General features: G+C 44.0%; 1 protein-coding gene across 1 annotated transcript in view; it reads right to left on the reverse strand.

Moving 5' to 3' along the window:
- The window catches only part of itga11b (integrin, alpha 11b), a 101,698-nt gene that overhangs the window by 11,888 nt on the left and 70,240 nt on the right, over positions 1-19,570 (reverse strand). Inside the window, exons 11-22 of the mRNA XM_071326713.1 lie at positions 16,161-16,305; positions 15,421-15,569; positions 14,272-14,415; positions 13,123-13,326; positions 12,827-12,957; positions 12,558-12,721; positions 8,402-8,544; positions 8,045-8,155; positions 3,735-3,820; positions 2,854-3,058; positions 2,500-2,598; positions 275-351 (exon numbers count right to left, since the gene is read on the reverse strand). Of these exons, the coding sequence (XP_071182814.1) occupies positions 275-351; positions 2,500-2,598; positions 2,854-3,058; positions 3,735-3,820; positions 8,045-8,155; positions 8,402-8,544; positions 12,558-12,721; positions 12,827-12,957; positions 13,123-13,326; positions 14,272-14,415; positions 15,421-15,569; positions 16,161-16,305 (1,658 nt within the window). The remainder of the gene's footprint in view (positions 1-274; positions 352-2,499; positions 2,599-2,853; positions 3,059-3,734; positions 3,821-8,044; positions 8,156-8,401; positions 8,545-12,557; positions 12,722-12,826; positions 12,958-13,122; positions 13,327-14,271; positions 14,416-15,420; positions 15,570-16,160; positions 16,306-19,570) is intronic.

The raw sequence follows: 19,570 nt of genomic DNA on the forward strand, positions 1-19,570 counted from the left end.
TTATGGGAGATTCTGGAGTGGCGTCTGAGACAGCGTTTTCCACCACCATCAACAAAACACCAAATTATGGAATTTCTCATGGAAGAATGGTGTCGTATCCCTCCAATAGAGTTCCAGACACTTGTATAATCTATGCCAAGGTGCATTGATGCTGTTCTGGCAGCTTGTGGTGGCCCAACGCCCTACTAAGACTCTTTATGTTGGTGTTTCCTTTATTTTGGCAGTTACCTGTATGTCTATGAATATATTCATATATGCACTGTATGTCTATCACCTGGCAGCCTGCAGGACAACCCTCACATGGTCCAGGAAGACAGAGTGACTCAACTCAAACTCCAGCCGGAAAGACACCTGGGACATGGGCAGAAAAGACATATACTATGAGTTACATACCATCCACATGCAAAAGATTTTATGTTGGAAACTTAGGAACTGAGAGACTTACAGAGGCTCATATAGGCTAAGAAATGTTAAGGTATCTGGCAACAAGCTGTGTTTTACATTTAGTTTTTACTTCCAGTCAAATTATACCTGATATGGTACGGAGGTTTTCCAAAGGAGAGCCAGTAGAAATCTGCACCATTGTATTTCAGACATCCGTCTCTGAAGCGGTGCCTCAAGGTCAGGGCCTATACTGGGGCCACCACAGTCTCTACTGCTTTACTGTGGGGTTTAATATATAATCTTATTAAGAGTTTAGAAAAATGTTTTTTCCTAGTCCAATGTAATCTAATCTAAATAAATGAACTGAAAATGAACAAAAACAAGATTTATTTAAGACACTGCAGGACCTGCCCACCTATTAGTATAATAAGGTTTTGGGTATGTTACTATCAAAAATATTCCTTTGCAAAAGAGCTATAACGATCAATATTACACCATAAACACTAAGTCTGTTATCACCTGAAGCATCTGCCCTGTGATAGACAACATCTGTCAATTCATTGTCCTTCTACAAAAACATTTCTTCCTTCATTACTCATAACTTCTGCACGCTATTTTTTTTCCCGTCCTGATTCATCTGACCACCTCAGTTACGACTGACAACATATTCCGTTTAGCCCTGGTGCAGTAGGACATTCTGAGGTCTTGAGCCAAGGAGATGAGCAGAGCATTAAGGGTTTCTATTAAGGGAAGGAAAACCCTGCAGTACATAGGGAGTGTGGTTTCTGCTCACAGCCAGAACACATAATGGACCTGTAACTCACTGACTGACCATGGTATATCAGGACAATACAACCAGGGACAGACAGAGGAATCTCCAAAATGGCGCTCGGTGGTCTTTAAGGCACCGGGTGACTGCATTTCTCTGACTACAAAACTATATGACCACGTGTTGAGTGGAGAATGCAAGCTTTCGTACAGCTTCTTTTTGCAGGTTTAGGTTTCGGTTTATTACCCTCACCTGGTAAGCTGTACATACTGAATTTATGTCTTTGGTCATGTTAAAGGGACAGTTCACGCAAATTACAAAATTGCATATTGGTTTCCATACACTGCAAGCAGTTTTTGGACAAGATATGACAGCAATCCATGCTTTGGTTTAGTTTCCCTGGCACTGTTTCCAAATGCTAACGTTTTAGCATTTGTGGCACAAATCCCATATTCTGACAACTCACACTAAATTCTTCCGCTGCTGTTGTTCGCTGCATACTTTAGTCTGAGACTGCCATCATTGAAATCGTTTGTGGTGACGAGGGAGCATCAATCAGAGCATCAAAGCCAATTACAGATTTTCAAACAGCCGATTTACCCACGTGTGTTCTGGATCTGGCCCAACCCATCGGTTTCTGGACCAATCAGACAGATGAATGTGTTCACATTCGATGAAGGGTCGGGGAGGTACTCAGATCCAGACTCATTGCGGAGAAGAAACTGATGTCTGTGGGCGTGACATAGCGTTTGGCCGGAGCATGGAGTCTGGGTTGCCAGGCAACAAATCCCATTCAAGTCAAGGGACCGATATTAGCCTTTTTCACACATAATGTTCAAATCTTTCAAAAGTATCTAAAACGGATTGTGAAGTTCAACAAAGGCACTTATAGATGATTTGAACATGTTGTGCGAAAAATGCTAATATCGGTCCCATGACTTGAATGGGCTTCGTGCCACAAATGCTCAAAACGTTAGCATTTGGAAACAGTGCCAGTCACTGCCAGGGAAACTCAATCAAAGCATGGATTGCTGTTACACCTTGTACATAGACTGCTTACAGAGTAAGCAAACTAATGTGTAATTTTGTAATTTGGGTGAACTATCCCTTTAAGGGCCAGGAGTTCTTCCAAACCTTGTGGCCTGACAAGGCAAAAATCTAGTAAGTCCCTCAGTTTTTCCTGGTCAGATGCTTTGGTAAGCAAAAATGCTGGCCCTAGTAATGTTAACTAAATGTGTCCAATTGAAAATCTGTAGTATTGGCAAGGTGATGTAGTGAGGGAGATGTAGTGAGGGTGATGATCTGACGAGGCAGGAGCCAGCAACAGCGCTGATCAGATAGAGTACCTGGGTCAGTGACCTCATAAAGGGTGAGCTGACATTGCAGGTCCTATCGTTCCTCTCCCTGTCCTCAGCACGACATTCAATCTGGATGTCTGAGTGGTCCTGCAGGGTGACAGAGATACACTGAGTCAAGTGCTGAATAAGACCTAATGTATTAATTTGATCACAAACAGTCATAGGTTATTTATGCTGTAATCTTAACATAGTAAGAGATGTCATGATGTGGTCTATCTAACTCATGTCTGAGAAACATTTAAGGGTTAGTCTATGACCTCTCCCCTCACTGATATGATGTGAACTTACTATGCAGCGACAGTTTACACAACCATACCATGGTTATCCTCCGTTTTCTCCTACCTTGACTATGAGACTGGAGAAGAGCAGGTTGTGGGAGTGGGAGATGTTGAGCGTGGTGCCATAGGCGTTCTCTCCTTGGTTCTCCAGACGAGCTTCTACCACCAGCCTCCTGCGTGACGCCTCCACCACTCGCTCCAAGCCCACCGAGGCCCCCTGGTGGTGACACAGCGCCCATGCGGCCCGCTCCCTTGGCCTACAGAACTGCCTTTGGCCATAGACAGACATGAACATTAGCGTCACGTTTTTACCCCTTTTTCTCCCCAATTTCGTGGTATCAAATTGGTAGTTACAGTCTCTGGAGAGGCGTACGGACTCAGGAGAGGCGAAGGTCGAGAGCCGCGCGTCCTCCAAAACACAACCCAGTCAAGCCGCACTGCTTCTTGACACAATGCCCGCTTAACCCGGAAGCCAGCTACACCAATGTGTCGGAGGAAACACCGTACACCTGGCGACCGTGTCATTGTGCATAGCGCCCGGCCTGCCACAGGAGTCGCTAATGCGCGATGGGACAAGAACATCCCTGCCGGCCAAACCCTCCCCTAACCCAGACGACGCTAGGCCAATTGTGTGCCGCCCCATTGGTCTCCCAGTTGCGGCCGGCTGCAATAGAGCCTGGACTTTAACCAGGATCTCTAGTGGCATGGCTAGCACTACGCCAACCCTTTTTAAGGTGAATTCAATGATTCAATGATTGGTGGGTTCCCAGAGGAACTTTTTCTATTTCCAGATGGGTGGAAACAGTATAGGGGAAACTCCACCTTGTCTATTAGAGTGAATTGTAAAGGGGAGTTGCTAAAGGGATGACTTGGGATTGGACATACAGACACCATCTCAGAAAAGTGTGCGTGTATTGTGTGTGTTTCTGAGGGCTAAAAAGTCACCTGCGGTCTAGAAGGTCTGTGTGACTGTGCAGGATGAGGTCAGGGACACAGCTGTCATCCCCCTCGCAGCCATTCCAGAAGGGGATCTACAGAGAGATATCAAATCAAAAAATCAAATCAAAATGTTTTGGGCACATGCTAATAAACAACTGGTGTGGACTAACAGTGAAATGCTTACTTATGGTCCCTTCCCAACAATGCAGAGAGAAACAAAATAGAGAATTAATAGAAAAGTAAAACATGTAATAATAAAAGTAAAAATTGATACACAATGAGTAACAATAACTTGGCTATATTACAAGGGTACCAGTACTGAGTCGATGTGCAGGGGTACGAGGTAATTGAGGTAGATATGTACATATAACTAAACTCAGCAACAACAAAAAAAAATCCCTTTTTCAGGACCCTGTCTTTCAAAGATAATTCATAAAAATCCAAATCACTTTACAGATCTTCATTGTAAAGGGTTTAAAAACTTCTTAGGGATAGAGTCTAGTTTCCTGAATTTCTGTCTGACTGACGTGCCCATTATTTTGATACGGCAGGCGAAAATCCGAAGAAAAACCAACCAAAATGTTTCTTTATGAGGTCCCAGGCTCTTATAATGGAAACCTATTGTTCCTATGTAATTCTGTCTCCCAGATTGCAATTCATATGGCTTCCACTAGATGTTAACAGTCTTTATTCAAGGTTTCAGGCTTGTTTTTTGAAAAACAAGCAAGAATTTTGAGTTTTGGTAAGGAGAGCACCGGAACAATATCCGTCTTTCGGCAAACGAGGGAGAGGGCGCGGGCATACTAATTTTGCTTTCCTATTGAACATACTACTTTCCGTATGAAATATTATAGTTTATTTACATTTTAGAGTACCTGGAGATTAAATAGAAACGTTGTTTGACTTGTTTGGATGAAGTTTAGCGGTAACTTTTTAGACTCCTTAGTCTGCATGTTGAACGAGTGGATTACTGAAATCAATGGTGCCAGCTAAACAGACTTTTTGGGATATATGTAACGGAATTCGTCCTCCTCATCTGACGAGGAGTAAGAAAGGTCGGACCAATGCGCAGCGTGGTAAGTGTCCATTATATTTAATAATACTGAACACGACAACAGTTCCGTGTGGAACACACAAACACAGAAGACAACCACACACAAAACACAACAGAAAACAGACTACCTAAATATGGTTCCCAATCAGAGACAATGACTAACACCTGCCTCTGATTGAGAACCATATCAGGCCAAACGAAAAACACAACATAGAAACACAAAACATAGATAACCCACCCAACTCACGCCCTGACCATACTAAAACAAAGAAAATACAAAATAATTAAGGTCAGAACGTGACAATATAAAGAAGGATTTTATCTAACAAAACAACCATTCATGTTGTAGCTGGGACCCTTGGGATTGCAAACAGAGGAAGATATTCAAAAGTAAGTGATTTACTTAATCGCTATTTGTGATTTTATGAAGCCTGTGCTGGTTGAAAAATATATTGATTGGGGGCGCCGTCCTCAGATCGGATGGTATGCTTTCCCCGTAAAGCCTATTGTAAATCGGACAACGCAGTTAGATTAACAATAATTTAAGCTTTTAAATGATATAAGATACTTGTATGTTCATGAATGTTTAATATTACAATTATTTATTTGAATTGCGCGCCCTCCAATTTCACCGGATGTTGCCGGCTGGTGTCCCGCGAGCAGGAAGCTTATCCCTAAGAAGTTTCCCATGCTTGTTCAATGAACCATAAACAATTAATGAACATGCACATATGGAACGGTCGTTAAGACACTAACAGCTTACAGACGGTAGGCAATTAAGGTCACAGTTATGAAAACTTAGGACACTAAAGAGGCCTTTCTACTGACTCTGAAAAACACCAAAAGAAAGATTCCCAGGGTCCCTGCTCATCTGCGTGAACGTGCCTTAGGCATGCTGCAAGGAGGCATGAGGACTGCAGATGTGACCAGGGCAATAAATTGCAATGTCCGTACTTTGAGATGCCTAAGACAGTGCTACAGGGATACAGGACGGACAGCTGATTGTCCTCGCAGTGGCAGACCACGTGTAACAACACTTGCACAGGATCTGTACATCCGAACATCACAACTGCAGGACAGGTACAGGATGGCAACAACAACTGCCCGAGTTACACCAGGAACGCACAATCCCTCCATCAGTGTTCAGACTGTCCACAATAGGCTGAGAGAGGCTGAACTGAGGGCTTGTAGGCCTGTTGTAAGGCAGGTCCTCATGAGACATCACCTGCAACATTGCAATGGGCACAAACCCACCGTCGCTGGACCAGACAGGACTGGCAAAAAGTGCTCTTCACTGACAAGTCGCGGTTTTGTCTCACCAGGGGTGATGGTCAGATTTGTGTTTATCATCGAAGGAATGAGCGTTACACTGAGGCCTGTACTCTGGAGCGGGATCGATTTGGAGGTGGAAGGTCCGTCATGGTCTGGGGCAGTGTGTCACAGCATCATCGGACTCGGCTTGTTGTCATTGCAGACAATCTCAACGCTGTGCGTTACAGGGAAGACATCCTCCTCCCTTATGTGTTACCCTTCCTGCAGGCTCATCCTGACATGACCCTCCAGCATGACAATGCCACCAGCCATACTGCTCATTCTGTGCGTGATTTCCTGCAAGACAGGAATTTCAGTGTTCTGCCATGGCCAGCGAAGAGCCCGGATCTCAATCCCATTGAGCATGTCTGGGACCTGTTGGATCGGAGGGTGAGGGCTGGTGGAAGGTGCAGTCCATCTGGTGCAGTCCATGAGGAGGAGATGCACTGCAGTACTTAATGCAGCTGGTGGCCACACCAGATACTGACTGTTACTTTTAATTTTGATCCCCCCTTTGTTCAGGGACACATTATTCACATGTCTGTGGAACTTGTTCAGTTTATGTCTCAGTTGTTGAATCTTGTTATGTTCATACAAATATGTACACATGTTAAGTTTGCTGAAAATAAACGTAGTTGACAGTGAGAGGATGTTTCTTTTTTTGCTGAGTTTAGGAATAAAGTGACAGATGGTTAACAGTAGCAGCAGCATAAGTGATGAGTCAAAAGGTTTGTGCAAAAAGGGTCAAGCGTCAATAGCCCGAGTAGCTATTTGGTTAAATATTTAACTAACTATTTAGCAGTCTTATGGCTTGGGTGTAGAAGCTGTTCAGGGTCCTGCATAGATAGTAGGAAATATAGTGTAATAAATTGGTGTAAAGCCAGGTCCCCTCTTCAGCAAAAGTATGTATCAGAACCAGTACACAGGTACAAAGGTTACAACGGTGCCGACAGAGAGGGCTGCATTGCTTCTAGTCCTTAGGAAACTTTGCAGTATTTTCTTTTCACAATCAAATGCCGATCGTATTGTCTCCCAAGAGAAATCTCTTCGGTTATTGTCACAGCCATGTATATCCCCCCTCAAGCCTATACCACGACGGCCCTTCACTGAACTTCACTGGACTTTATGTAAACTGAAAACCATGTATCCTGAGGCATTATTTATTGTAGCTGGGGATTTTAACAAAGCACATTTGAGAAAAAGACTACCTAAATTCTATCAGCATATCGACTGTAGCACTCGCGCTGGAAAAACACTGGACCATTGTTACTCTAACCTCCATGATGCATACACGGCCCTCCCCCGCCCTCCTTTCGGCAAATCTGACCACGACTCCATTTTGCTATAGGCAGAAACTCAATCAGGAAGTACCTGTGCTGAGGACTATTCAACGCTGGTCTGACCAATCGGAATCCACGCTTCAAGATTGTCTTGATCACATGGACTGGGATATGTTCCGGGTAGCCTCAGAGAATAATATTGACGTATACGCCGATTCGGTGAGTGAGTTTATAAGGAAGTGTATAGGAGACCCACTGGGACTATTAAAACCTACGTATGTGGCAGGGTCTACAGACAATCACGGACTACAAAAGGAAAACCAGCCACGTCGCGGACACCAACGTCTTGCTTCCAGACAAACTAAACACTTTCTTTGCCCACTTCGAGGATAATACAGTGCCACCGATGCGGCCCGCTACCAAGGACTGTGGGCTCTCCTTCTCCGTGGCCGACGTGAGTAAGACATTTAAACATGTTAACCCTTGCAAGGCTGCCGGCCCAGACGGCATACCTAGCCGCGTCTTCAGAGCATGCGCAGACCAGCTGGCTGGTGTGTTTACGGACATATTCAATCTTTCCCTATCCCAGTCTGCTGTCCCAGCATGCTTCAAGATGGCCATGATTGTTCCTGTACCCAAGAATGCAAAGGTAACTAAACTAAATTACTCACCTCAGTCCTATAGGTAGTGGGCCAGCCGTGGTCCAGCACCGGGCCTTGGTCTGGACTCTGCAGACCTGTCTTCACCACAAACACTATGGGATGGCCGTAGTCTGCAGTTTCCTGTTGGAGCAAGGTGGAAAGTCAACTATAGAAATGTAATTACCCATTGCCTTAGTTTGAGGGTTCTTTTTCCATTCTAGAATTTCTATTTCTAGAATGGAAAAAGTCTACTCCCTGCCACAACTAGTTTCAATACAGAACATGTATGTACAATAAAATGTATACAGTAATAATGAAGATTATGCAGAATTAAAACATGAACTGCTTTTACTTGCAGGTGCTTAGCCTGAGACTGTGCTCACTCACCTGAACATAGAAATGGACATGTTCACAGGACTCCTCCCCGTTTTGTAGTGTCAGATTTCTTGACAGCTGCTGTCTGTCATTGTCGTCCAGCGATGCTCTGGGAGGGTGCCTCCTCTCGTCTATCAGCACCCTGTACCACACACCTAACCACACGCAGAGAGAGAGAGCGAGAGCGAGAGCGAGAGCGAGAGCGAGAGCGAGAGATAAAGAGTGTGTGTGAGTGTAACAGTGGTGTAACAGTGGTGGTTCTGTCACTTCGATGACCACACTCACGTGTAGAGAAACCTTGTCTGAGACGTCAACAGTTTTATTGGCTCCTCAGCCTGAGCCAATGCTTTGGCTTAGCGGGCTAATATGATGTTCTGCACACAGAAGACCCAGGTTCAAATGCCGTCAGTCACACGAGAAGACAACTGTCTAATGTTCATGTCCACTAAACTGTGTTGACAGGCATTAAATGTTGGCACCTGCTGCTTTTAGATGACTTTAGGCTTGAATTATATGTCAGTGAGGGCTAGCTGTATGTAGCAGGCAATAAATATTTCCTCTCCATCTGTCCAACTGTGGGCATGAACGAGATGAGGACACAGACTAGACTTTTTCATATTTTTCATTCCGGCTTCTCCTCTCGCCATGGGCGGTCGTGGTAACAGGAGAATGCTGAGTGGGAAAAGTGGAAGCACAGTATGTTGTGTCTGTCAGGTTCTGCTTTCATCTTAAAGTGGGTTTGAAAGTAGGCAACTCTATAACCCTGAGGTGAATCAGGAGATACGCTGCTCCACTTCTATGCGTGTAGAGATAGTGTGTGTCTGTGTGTGTGTGTGTGTGTGTGTATGCCTGCGTGCATCCACACTTCTGTCTGATATAAACCAGACTAGGGGAAGGAGGGGAAAGGGAGGGAGGACTGAAAGGGAAGACAGAGACCGACACACTTTAAGCCCCTCTCCGTGGCTCTGAGTGACGCACTTTAAAGAGTTCCCCCGAGCCCCTGGGCTTAGGACATTAGGAAAAAAGTTTTCATGATAAAACGGACTGACCCCAGCCACACATCTGACAGGAATTACACACAGACACAACAACGACCACTAACCCTGGGGAGGTAAAAAAAAAAAATGTCACATGACCCTCCCTTTGTACTGTAAAAAAATGTGCACACCCTCCCCCTCATAAAATTCACTCGAAAATAATGATTACCACCACAAATAAAAATAACTGTAGTGACCCTGTGTTTATAAACATGGATATCGACTTGACCACTTCAGCATTGTTTAATGGCACAGTCGATCCCACGCAGGTCTACGGGCCAGAAGGTTAATGGTTTTCCGACCTCCACTGACAAGCGCACTCTCCCTGCCTGTCTCATTACACTAAGATCAGAGCCGGCTGCAGACAATGATCGGCTGGGGGAAATCAGATTTTTAAAAATATTTATGCTATATTTATAACTATAAACTAGGTGGTTCGAGCCCTGAATGCTGATTGGCTGACAGCAGTGGTATGCCACGGGTATGACAAAACATGTATTTTTAGTGTTCTAGTTACATTTGTAACCAGTTTATAATAGCAATAAGGCACATCAGGGGTTTGTGGTATATGGCCAATATACCACGGCTGAGGGCTGTATCCAGGCACTCCGCATTGTGTCGTGCGAGGAACAGCCTTTAGCCGTGGTATATTGGCCATATACCACACCCGTTCGAGCATTATTGCTTAATTATATACAATATTGGCAACAAAGTTTCCAGGAACAGGATTCTGTGCCAATGCACCAAAAAACAACAAATAAGCAATGCAAAACTGCATACCGATTACTGACTGAGTGCTTCACCATGGTTTGGGTTTTCACAATCAAGTGGAATATGTCAATCTCGACAAACAGAAAATACACCCCTCCCTACTCAGTATTTTATGCCACACATAAAAGGTAATACATTTAAAAAGTTAAATGACAAACATTTTGGCTATATTGAAGCTTTAGGTTTGATGTCAAGGTTTGCGTCACTGAAGTTTACAGCCTAGAGTAGAATTGTACTCAATTGTACTCACTTGAAAACAATAATGCAAATATTCATTGCATTGTGGTGTTGTAGGCTAGTCTAGATAGCATAACTGTATTGTCCCCAAGGCCATACAAATTTTATGAACTGTATATTGGAGGATATTTTTTTTAAGTGAGGCGAGCCAGCGATAAAACATATCATAAGAAAAATAGAAAAAAAAGTTGTACCCCTTGTAATAACACTAAACAACTTTTGTACAACACCTAACAACCTCACCAAGAGATTTTAGCCTTTTGGTATTCCCACTTTTGACACCAGCGTAACAAACAGCAGGACAAGGAAGTGGAAACGGGTCACTGGCGTGAAAGGCAAACACCCTATGCATCGTGCCAATAGGGTTAACCCATTAGATAGGAATTGTATCATGGCTCATATTGCGAGGATTGTGACAGTTTAATGGTTTTGGAATGACAGTCACAGGGACCAGGGTTTGAATCCAAGTCAGGGTACCCCACTTCACTATATTGGTGTCAGGTGTTGGAGAGCACCATTGAAAGCATGTCCCAGCTAAGTTTTAGTCACAGTACATTTGTGATGGCAGAGTACAGAGGCGTCATGCCCATAGGGGGCACAGATTTGTCCATTTCTTTATTTTATTATTTCTTTATTTCTTTACATTTTGTTGTTGTTTTTCCTCTGTAATTCTACTAGTCACCTAGGAATTTTATGAAGTTGGCCTTAGCCAATTTGAGGTTCCCAATCTCATAACTCATAACTAGCTACCAAGAAGCAATTGCAGGCTATCAATAACGTTAGAGTAGCTAGCTTGTTTATCTTAGCTGGCATGCTTGCTGGCAGGGTTAGTAGACTTTAGAAAAGAAAGCAATACTTTTATGTGTGGTATGATTGCTAGTTAACCTATTGCAGACAGCTCAAGAGATATGCTTGGATATGCAAAAAAATATACTTATTTTACATAGAATCAACTATCATTATGACTCTAAATTCCAGGAAAAACCTGTTTCAGGGGTTTGAAAATGCAAAGATTCCCTCTAGACCACCCCGCAAACATTCTCACATACTTTATGTCCCTTCAGATTTTTGTGGTGAATGACGGAGTATGCAAAACATACTCCGTCATACCACCCCTGACAGAGTATGAAAAACAAAGGTGCACCCGATTGATAACAATCCTCATGATATCATTCTGCCAGGTAGGCCTATTTTGCATTCAACATTTAATTGGGGAAGGTTTTTGGGAAAAAACATTGAAAATGACTGTTTCAATATGCATCGCAGATTTTATAGAGCCAATAGGCTATAGGGGAGCTTTTTGAGCTGCGTGTCTCATGTCTTGACTGTTATTTCATGTGCAATGAGACACCTGGCCTCTCCGCTGCCTATCAGCTATTACTCTATGTTCTTGTGGATTTATATAGAGAATTGGTGCAGCTTTGAATGATTTTTATGTGTGCTATGATTGCTAGTTAACCTATTGCAGATCTGGACAAACGATCCACCTACCATTATTGTCACTATGGGTAGAGGGCAAGATAGATTTGACTATATAGTAAGTGCGCAGAAAGCGTAGTGCAAAAGGGAACTACCAAAACACCTTGATAGGGAAGTCGCATGCAAGCAGGAATGTAGGTCCTATTTTGGAGCCACACATTGGTGGGACATTGGGGTGAGTTTTGCACGTACAACGTAAACGTGAAAAGTGCTGCACTGTATACATGCAAATCGCATTGTTGTTTTTGTGGTTACTCAGCTGAGTGATTAAAGTTTCACTAGTACCCATTCTTTCACAAATTCACATGTTTAAGGACTCTTGGAAGATTAGTCCAAGAGGACTAAAAGAGATCCAAATCAAATCAAATCACATAAAAAAATCCCCTAGTGTAATGGAGAGAGAACAAGGGGATTTTTATGTAAACAGCTCTGCTCTGTGGTACATGAGGTTTTGTTGGTCTCATTGTGCACCCAAATCGTTACTGCAATAAGCAGTCAGAATCTAGCCAGAAAGCTCAATGAACCAAGAGTTAGGAGTCCCAACCAAGATCTACATGAAACCACATGCACGCACTAACACGCCACGCACACGCTCATTCCAACACTTTTAATTGAGTAATAATGCCCAAATAGACCAAACACACCCACTCCATGGCTCTGCATCTGAGTCCTGGCATCCAGACTGATACACACGATGGCAGACATGCAGGTGACGTCCTTGCCTCCCCTGCGGCAGTCCTTGTTGAATGTGTTGATCTTTTCCGGTTCAAAAGTGACTTTGACTTGGATGCGCACCACACTGCGAGACCTGAGGGAAGAGAAGGGGCATAAGGGCCATCATTAGTGTGTCTGTGTGTGAACGGTGGGACTGCAATGGAATGGGAGTGTGTTGGGGTGAGTGTGTGTCACTAACCAGATCAGTACTACTGCACCCAACGCGCCCACTGCCAAGTCCACCAGCCCGTCTTCATTGACATCCATCATCCCATGAACACTGCGGCCAAAATACTGCAGACCAGCAGAGAAGCCTGCTGCTCCAATTCTCTGAGAGAGAGGGGAGGGAGGGAGGGAGGGAGGGAGGGAGGGAGGGAGGGAGGGAGGGAGGGAGGGAGGGAGAAAAAGCCAGTTAGTGAGACAGCAAAAAATACTTTTAGTATTGGTTCTGAATAATCCACTGCATGACTAGGGGTTGTGTGCCACTGAGCTCACCTGTCTGTACTTGTGTTGTATGCCACTGAGCTGGCCGTAGAACAGGTAGATGGCCCCCTGGTGGTCGTCCTCTAGAGGAGCTCCCACCACTACCTCACTGTACGAGTCACCATTCATATCAGGGATAGGGGCCATCGCTCCACCAAAACGAGAGTTCTGGGACTGGTCGGAGACCTCAAGTGTCCCTTCCAAAAGGAAATGGCTCTGTAGATAGAGAAAGAGAGAAATCTCGACAAACCATTTCTGTATGCACCTTGCTTTGTGCACGGGGGCATTGTCATGCTGAAACAGGAATGGGCCTTCCCCAAACTGTTGACACAAAGTTGGAAGCACAGAATCGTCTAGAATGTCATTGTAAGCTGTAGCGTTAAGATTTCCCTTCACTGGAACTAAGAGGCCTAGCCCGAACCGTGAAAAACGTCCTCTTCCACCAAACTTTACAGGTGGCATTATGCATTGGGCAGGTAGCGTTCTCCTGGCATCGCCAAATCCAGATTCGTCCGTCGGACTGCCAGATGGTGAATTGTGATTCATCACTCCAGAGAACACATTTCCACTGCTCCAAAGTCCAATGGCAGCGAGCTTTACATTACTACAGCCGACGCTTGGCATTGCGCATGGTGATCTTAGGCTTGTGTTCGGCTGCTCGGCCATGAAGCTCCCAATGAACAATTACTGTGCTGACGTTGCTTCCAGAGGCAGTTTGGAACTCGGTAGTGAGTGTCGCAACCGAGTACAGGAAAATTTTACTTACCACGCTCTTCAGCACTCAGTGGTCCCATTCTGTGAGCTTGTGTGGCCTACCACTTCGCGACTGAGTTGTTGTTGCTCCTAGACATTCCACTTCGCAATAAAAGCACTTGCAGTTGACCAGGGCAGCTCTAGCAGGGCATAAATTTGACGAACTGACTTGCTGGAAAGGCGGCATCCTATGATGGTGCCATGCTGAAAGTCACTGAGCTCTTTAGTCAGGCCATTCTACTGACAATGTTTGTCTATAGCGATTGAATGGCTGTGTGCTCGATTTTATACACCTGTATGCAACAGGTGTGGCTGAAATAGCTAAATCCACTAATTTGAAGGGGTGTCCACATACTTTTGCATATATAGTGTTCACGTACACTCCGATTCACTTCTCCTCGTTCTCACCTGCTGAGTCACCCTGTAGATGTAGACCTTGCCCCTCTCCCAGCCCTTACTGAAGAACATGGGCGCTGCCACCAGGAGGAAGTCTGTCACACCGTCCCCATCGATGTCCAGAGGAGCTAGCTCACTCCCGTAGTATGACCCAATCTACAGACACACCATTTGACAAAGAGTCAAGCCATATATACTCTTCTAAAATGTGCAGAACAGTGATTCATTTATATCTATGCACATTCAACCCGAACCATATCACAATTTGAAAAGTGTTAAATTAACACAGTACAATTACCGCCCATAGCATCCAGTGAGGGGAAAACCCCATTCATATCAAGTCCATTTAATTGTCCTAATCGTATTTTTAGCCCACATACCCCACAAGCAAGGAAGGAGTGTAAGAGGGAAGGGGAGGCATCTGAGACAGGATGCACCACCTAACACATCCCAGCCGCACTAGCTTACTGTAAATCTTGCCCCAGTGGCCTCAGGCTACCTCAGAAAACACCACAGCAGCCGTAATTAATCCTAGAGGCGTACTGCTTTTCTAATGTCCCCTCAGGAATGCGCAGCACTGACTCTAGGACTCTACTCCTCTCCCTCCCTCCCTCTCCCAAACAACAGTCTGGTCTGACACAGTGGTTAGCCCTTATTTACAGGGAGCCTGTTGCCCGGGGCGATGCGTCTGTGCTCAGTAGAAAACCCTGTTTTGATTGGCTGCATACAGATGAGAAGCACATGGGCCGATGAGACAAAGGCCATCTGGACCGGGCAGCCGAGTCTAGACCATAATGTAACGAAGACTCCAATGTGTCACACGTGTGCACACACAAGCTTGACACGTAGAGCCTGTGTGTGTGTGTGTGTGTGTGTGTGTGTGTGTGTGTGTGTGTGTGTGTGTGTGTGTGTGTGTGTGTGTGTGTGTGTGTGTGTGTGTGTGTGTGTGTGTGTGTGTGTGTGTGTGTGTGTGTGTGTGTGTGTGTGTGTGTGTGTGTGTGTGTGTGTGTGTGGGTGTCACTGTCAGTGTCGGTGTGTCGTGTTGGTGTGTGTTTGTTTGTTTAAGCAAATCAACTCAAGCACCTGCCTGTAATGGTGTCCCCCAAGGTTCAGTCCTTGGCCCCCTTGTATTAATAATTTATATCTCTTGGTGTGTCTCACCTGCTGGCCCTTGAGTGAGTGTAGGATGGTGAGGTTGCCATTGTTTCTCAGGGTAAAGATGATGACTTTGCCTGTGTGGTTGAAGCGAGGGGCTCCAGCAACATAGAGCTGCCTGCCTTTGGCCGACACCACTGAATTTACTGTGTAACCTGGGAGATTGGACACAAGGACACACTTTCTGAAGGCACTGTCCAAAAGTTATGGGAGAGGGTGCAGTTATGGGTGTGCAGTGAGATAACCAATCGGTTGAACTGTATTTTCCTTGTCAATCATTTTGAGAAAACATTTTCTTAAAAACTGGAAATCAAGATGACCCGCCATCGGGTGAATCAAATGCATTATTATCTAAATATAGAAAAAATTTGTGCTCCAGAGTGAAACAAAATAGTACAATTTGAAGCCATATGGCATAAAGTATTACAAGCACTGGAGATATTCAAAGGATGAGAAATTAGAGAAAATGAGACGGACAGAATAGGTAAAGAACTTGTGGGTCTGAGCGTATGTGATGTCATTAATGTCTGTTGAAATGTATGTGTGTAAATGTTAAGTTGTCTATTGTTTTTATATTGTCAAAAAAGGAAAATAAAACACACTATAGTATAGTACTGCATGCAATGTTAGACAGACTATTCATCCATCCATCTATTTATTCATCTATCCATCTGTCCTTCCATCCACCCACCCATCCATTCATCCATCCATCTACACAATTCTACCTGCCCATCCAGTTCACTCACCCAAGTAGGCCCCATGGTTCTTCAGTTCTTCTGGGAACTCTTCCAGATAGGAGGACTTGGGTGGGACTACCTTCCCATGACGTGTCTCTTTCAGAACAGCCCCGTTCCAATCATAGGCCCCCACGGCCCCTACCAATATGCCATCCTACAGGAACAAGCATTTTCACATCACTCGCCAAATACACATCTCTCATTCGGTCAATGTACCTCTTTCGCCACTGTACAAAGAGGTACCAAAGCAGAGAGTGATGATAGTGGACAGATATGTCTTTTATGCAAAATAATGGGTTGAACATTTTGTCTTTTCAGTAAGTCCAATCCTTTCAGTGAGTTGATTTATTCTTTGGTAATTTTCCACTCCCTATCCTGTTTTTCTCTAATGGATTTTACAACCCTAGTACAAGAGCACCGGGCAATAAGGAAACAAACGTTTTGGTTACATTTTCCAAAATGAATGCATCACCATCATTGCTAAACTTTCACAATAAAAACATGTGAGTACATTTCACAAACACACATACACACACAGGTGGTGTTGAATGAACTATACACACACTGTCACACACAGATGTGAACGCACTGTACAGTATGTCATGTCCAGAGGTGAAAGTCATTCAACCGTGAGTTACACACACAGAAAAACAGGGATCATGGTCAACAACCAAATCCCCAGCAGTGTGTGCAATGCTCCATTAGGCTGCATGATGCATGGGAATGTTCATTGAGCCCTGTCAAACTCTCATACTGTTTTGTATTATTGTTTTAGATACCGGTGAAGTTATCACCACTGTCACCATACTTCAAGTTTGCCTGATCCCAGATCTGTTTGTGGCGTCTTGCTGTCTCCAATGGTCACGTGGCTTGAAAATGACCATAGGTGTTGGCAAGAAAGCACAACCAGATCTGGGACCAGGTTAGCATTGACCACCAAACTATACTCAGCAGACTGCATGTACGGTACTATAGCAACGTGTTCTGATTCAGTAGCTAAGCAACCAGAAGAACCAACACAAACTGAATACACACAACTGATTCAGAGCTGACCTCAGATGTCATCTTCTAGTCAACGCCGCTTTCTTAATAACCCCAATCAGTTAAAACAATTTGTCCTATTGGGACAAATCGACAGCTAATCCTTCAACTTTGGAAGAGAGAAAGAAGGTGTTCAAGAGAAACAGGGTTGTATAGTGCTACATACACAGCCCATGTGAATTTACTAATAAAAGTTCAAATACTGACACCATGCCAGCGGACAGATTTCAGCCAACGCTATAGTCATGGCTAAATCAAGACAGCAGCGGGGCTGTTGTGAAGATACGCCATGGCCAAGTATTCCCTCACTCATAGTTATAGGCTGTCGACGTGGACAGTTTGACTGGCTGCCATGGCAACTGTTGCGGAGTAAAGTAAGTCTCCCATTGGGATGGATACAGTATTATCCATGACTTATGATTTTAAGGATTTGGGTATTAGCTAATAGTTTATTCGCTAATTTGCATGTACAGACAGACAGAGAGTAAGTTTAATGGCCCGTCTGTGATATCCTTTAAGGGTGTTTTCACATACAGTCCTCTTTAAAAGAGCCGATCTCAGTCCTCTTTAAAGTGAACTCTGGGGTAAAAAAAAGCTAAATAACTCAGGTCTCTTTGTATTCACACTGCCCTTGCCTTTGAATGAGGACTCAACTCTTTTGTCAGGTCACTTCACATATTTTGTGGTCTGAGTCCTCGTTGCGTTCACATTGTTATGTTTAAAAAGGAACCAAGATCTTGTTCCAACATTCACTCAATGCACTCTGGGCTGTGCAGGACAAGCCATTCCATCAGAATGTGTTATTGGACAGCTATACAGTGCCTTCGGAAAGTATTCAGTCCCCTTAACTTTTTCCACATTTTGTTAGGTTACAGCCTTATTATTAAATTGAAAGCCCCATAATGCTAAAGTAAAAACAGGATTTTAGTAATTTTTGCTAATTTATGAAAAAGAACTAACAGAAATATCACATTTACATAAGTATTCAGAACCTTTACTCAGTACTTTGTTGAAGCACCTTTGGCAGCGATTACAGCCTCAAGTCTTCATGAGTATGATGCTACAAGCTCGGCACACCTGTATTTGAGGAGTTTCTCCCATTATTCAATGCAGATCCCCTCAAGCTCTGTCAGGTTGAATGGGGAGTATTGCTGCATATCTATTTTAAGGTCTCTCTAGAGATGTTCGATCGGGTCCGGGCTCTGGCTGGGCCATGCAAAGACATTCAGAGACTTGTCCGAAGCCACTCCGTTGTCTTGGCTGTGTGCTTAGGGTTGTTGTCCTGTTGGAAGGTAAACCTTTGCCCCAGTCTGAGGTCCTTAGCGCTTTGGAGACGGTTTTCATCAAGGATCTCTCTGTACTTTGCTCCATTCATCTTTGCCTCGATCCTGACTAGTCTCCCAGTCCCTCCGCTGAAAGAAATCCCCACCACCATGCTTCAACGTATGGATGGTGCCAGGTTTCTTCCAGACGTGATGCTTGGCATTCAGGCCAAAGAGTTCAATCTTGGTTTCATCAGACCAGAGAATCTTGTTTCTCATGGTCTGAGAGTCTTTTAGTGCCTTTTGGCAAACTCCAAGCGGGCTGTCATGTGCCTTTCACTGAGGAGTGGCTTCTGTCTGGCCACTCTACCATGAAGGCCTGATTGGTGAGGTGTTGTAGAGATTGTTGTCCTTCTGGAAAGTTCTCCCATCTCCACAGAGGAACTCTAGAGCTCTATCAGGGTGATCATCGGGTTCTTGGTCACCTTCCTGACCAAGGCCCTTCTCCCCCGATTGCTCAGTTTGGCCGGGTGGCCAGCTCAAGGAACAGTCTTGGTGGTTCCAAACTTGTTCCATTTAAGAATGATGGAGACCACTGTGTTCTTGAGGATCTTCAATGCTGCAGACCTTCTTTTTTCTTTTTCTTTTTTTTACCTTTCTCCAGATCTGTCCAATCAATTGAATTTACCACAGGTGAACAATCAATTTGTAGAAACATCTCAAGGATGATCAATGGAAACAGGATGACCCTGATCTCAATTTTGAGTCTCATAGGAAAGCGTTTGAATACTTATAAGGTATTTCTGTCTTTAATAAATTTGCCAAAATTTAAGGGGTCTGAATACTTTCCGAAGGCACTGTTTATACATTTTACATTTTGGAAGCTAATAGATTACATTTAGTTAAAAGATGAGACATAAACATTGTAATCAGAAGATAATATTAACATGCAAATATTATTTGTAACAGAATAAATAGCAGAAGAATAGCTGCCGATTAAATAATGCTTTAATTGAAAATTGTACACCCAATGTAGGCTACTGCCCCTTTAAGAGCTAGAATTGATTTTGTACCCTATGTTGGGATTCTCATCAAATATGTTGTTGTCTTCTCACA

Source organism: Salvelinus alpinus, chromosome 9 (genome assembly GCF_045679555.1).
Source record: "Salvelinus alpinus chromosome 9, SLU_Salpinus.1, whole genome shotgun sequence".
In the NCBI taxonomy this organism is placed as follows: domain Eukaryota; kingdom Metazoa; phylum Chordata; class Actinopteri; order Salmoniformes; family Salmonidae; genus Salvelinus; species Salvelinus alpinus.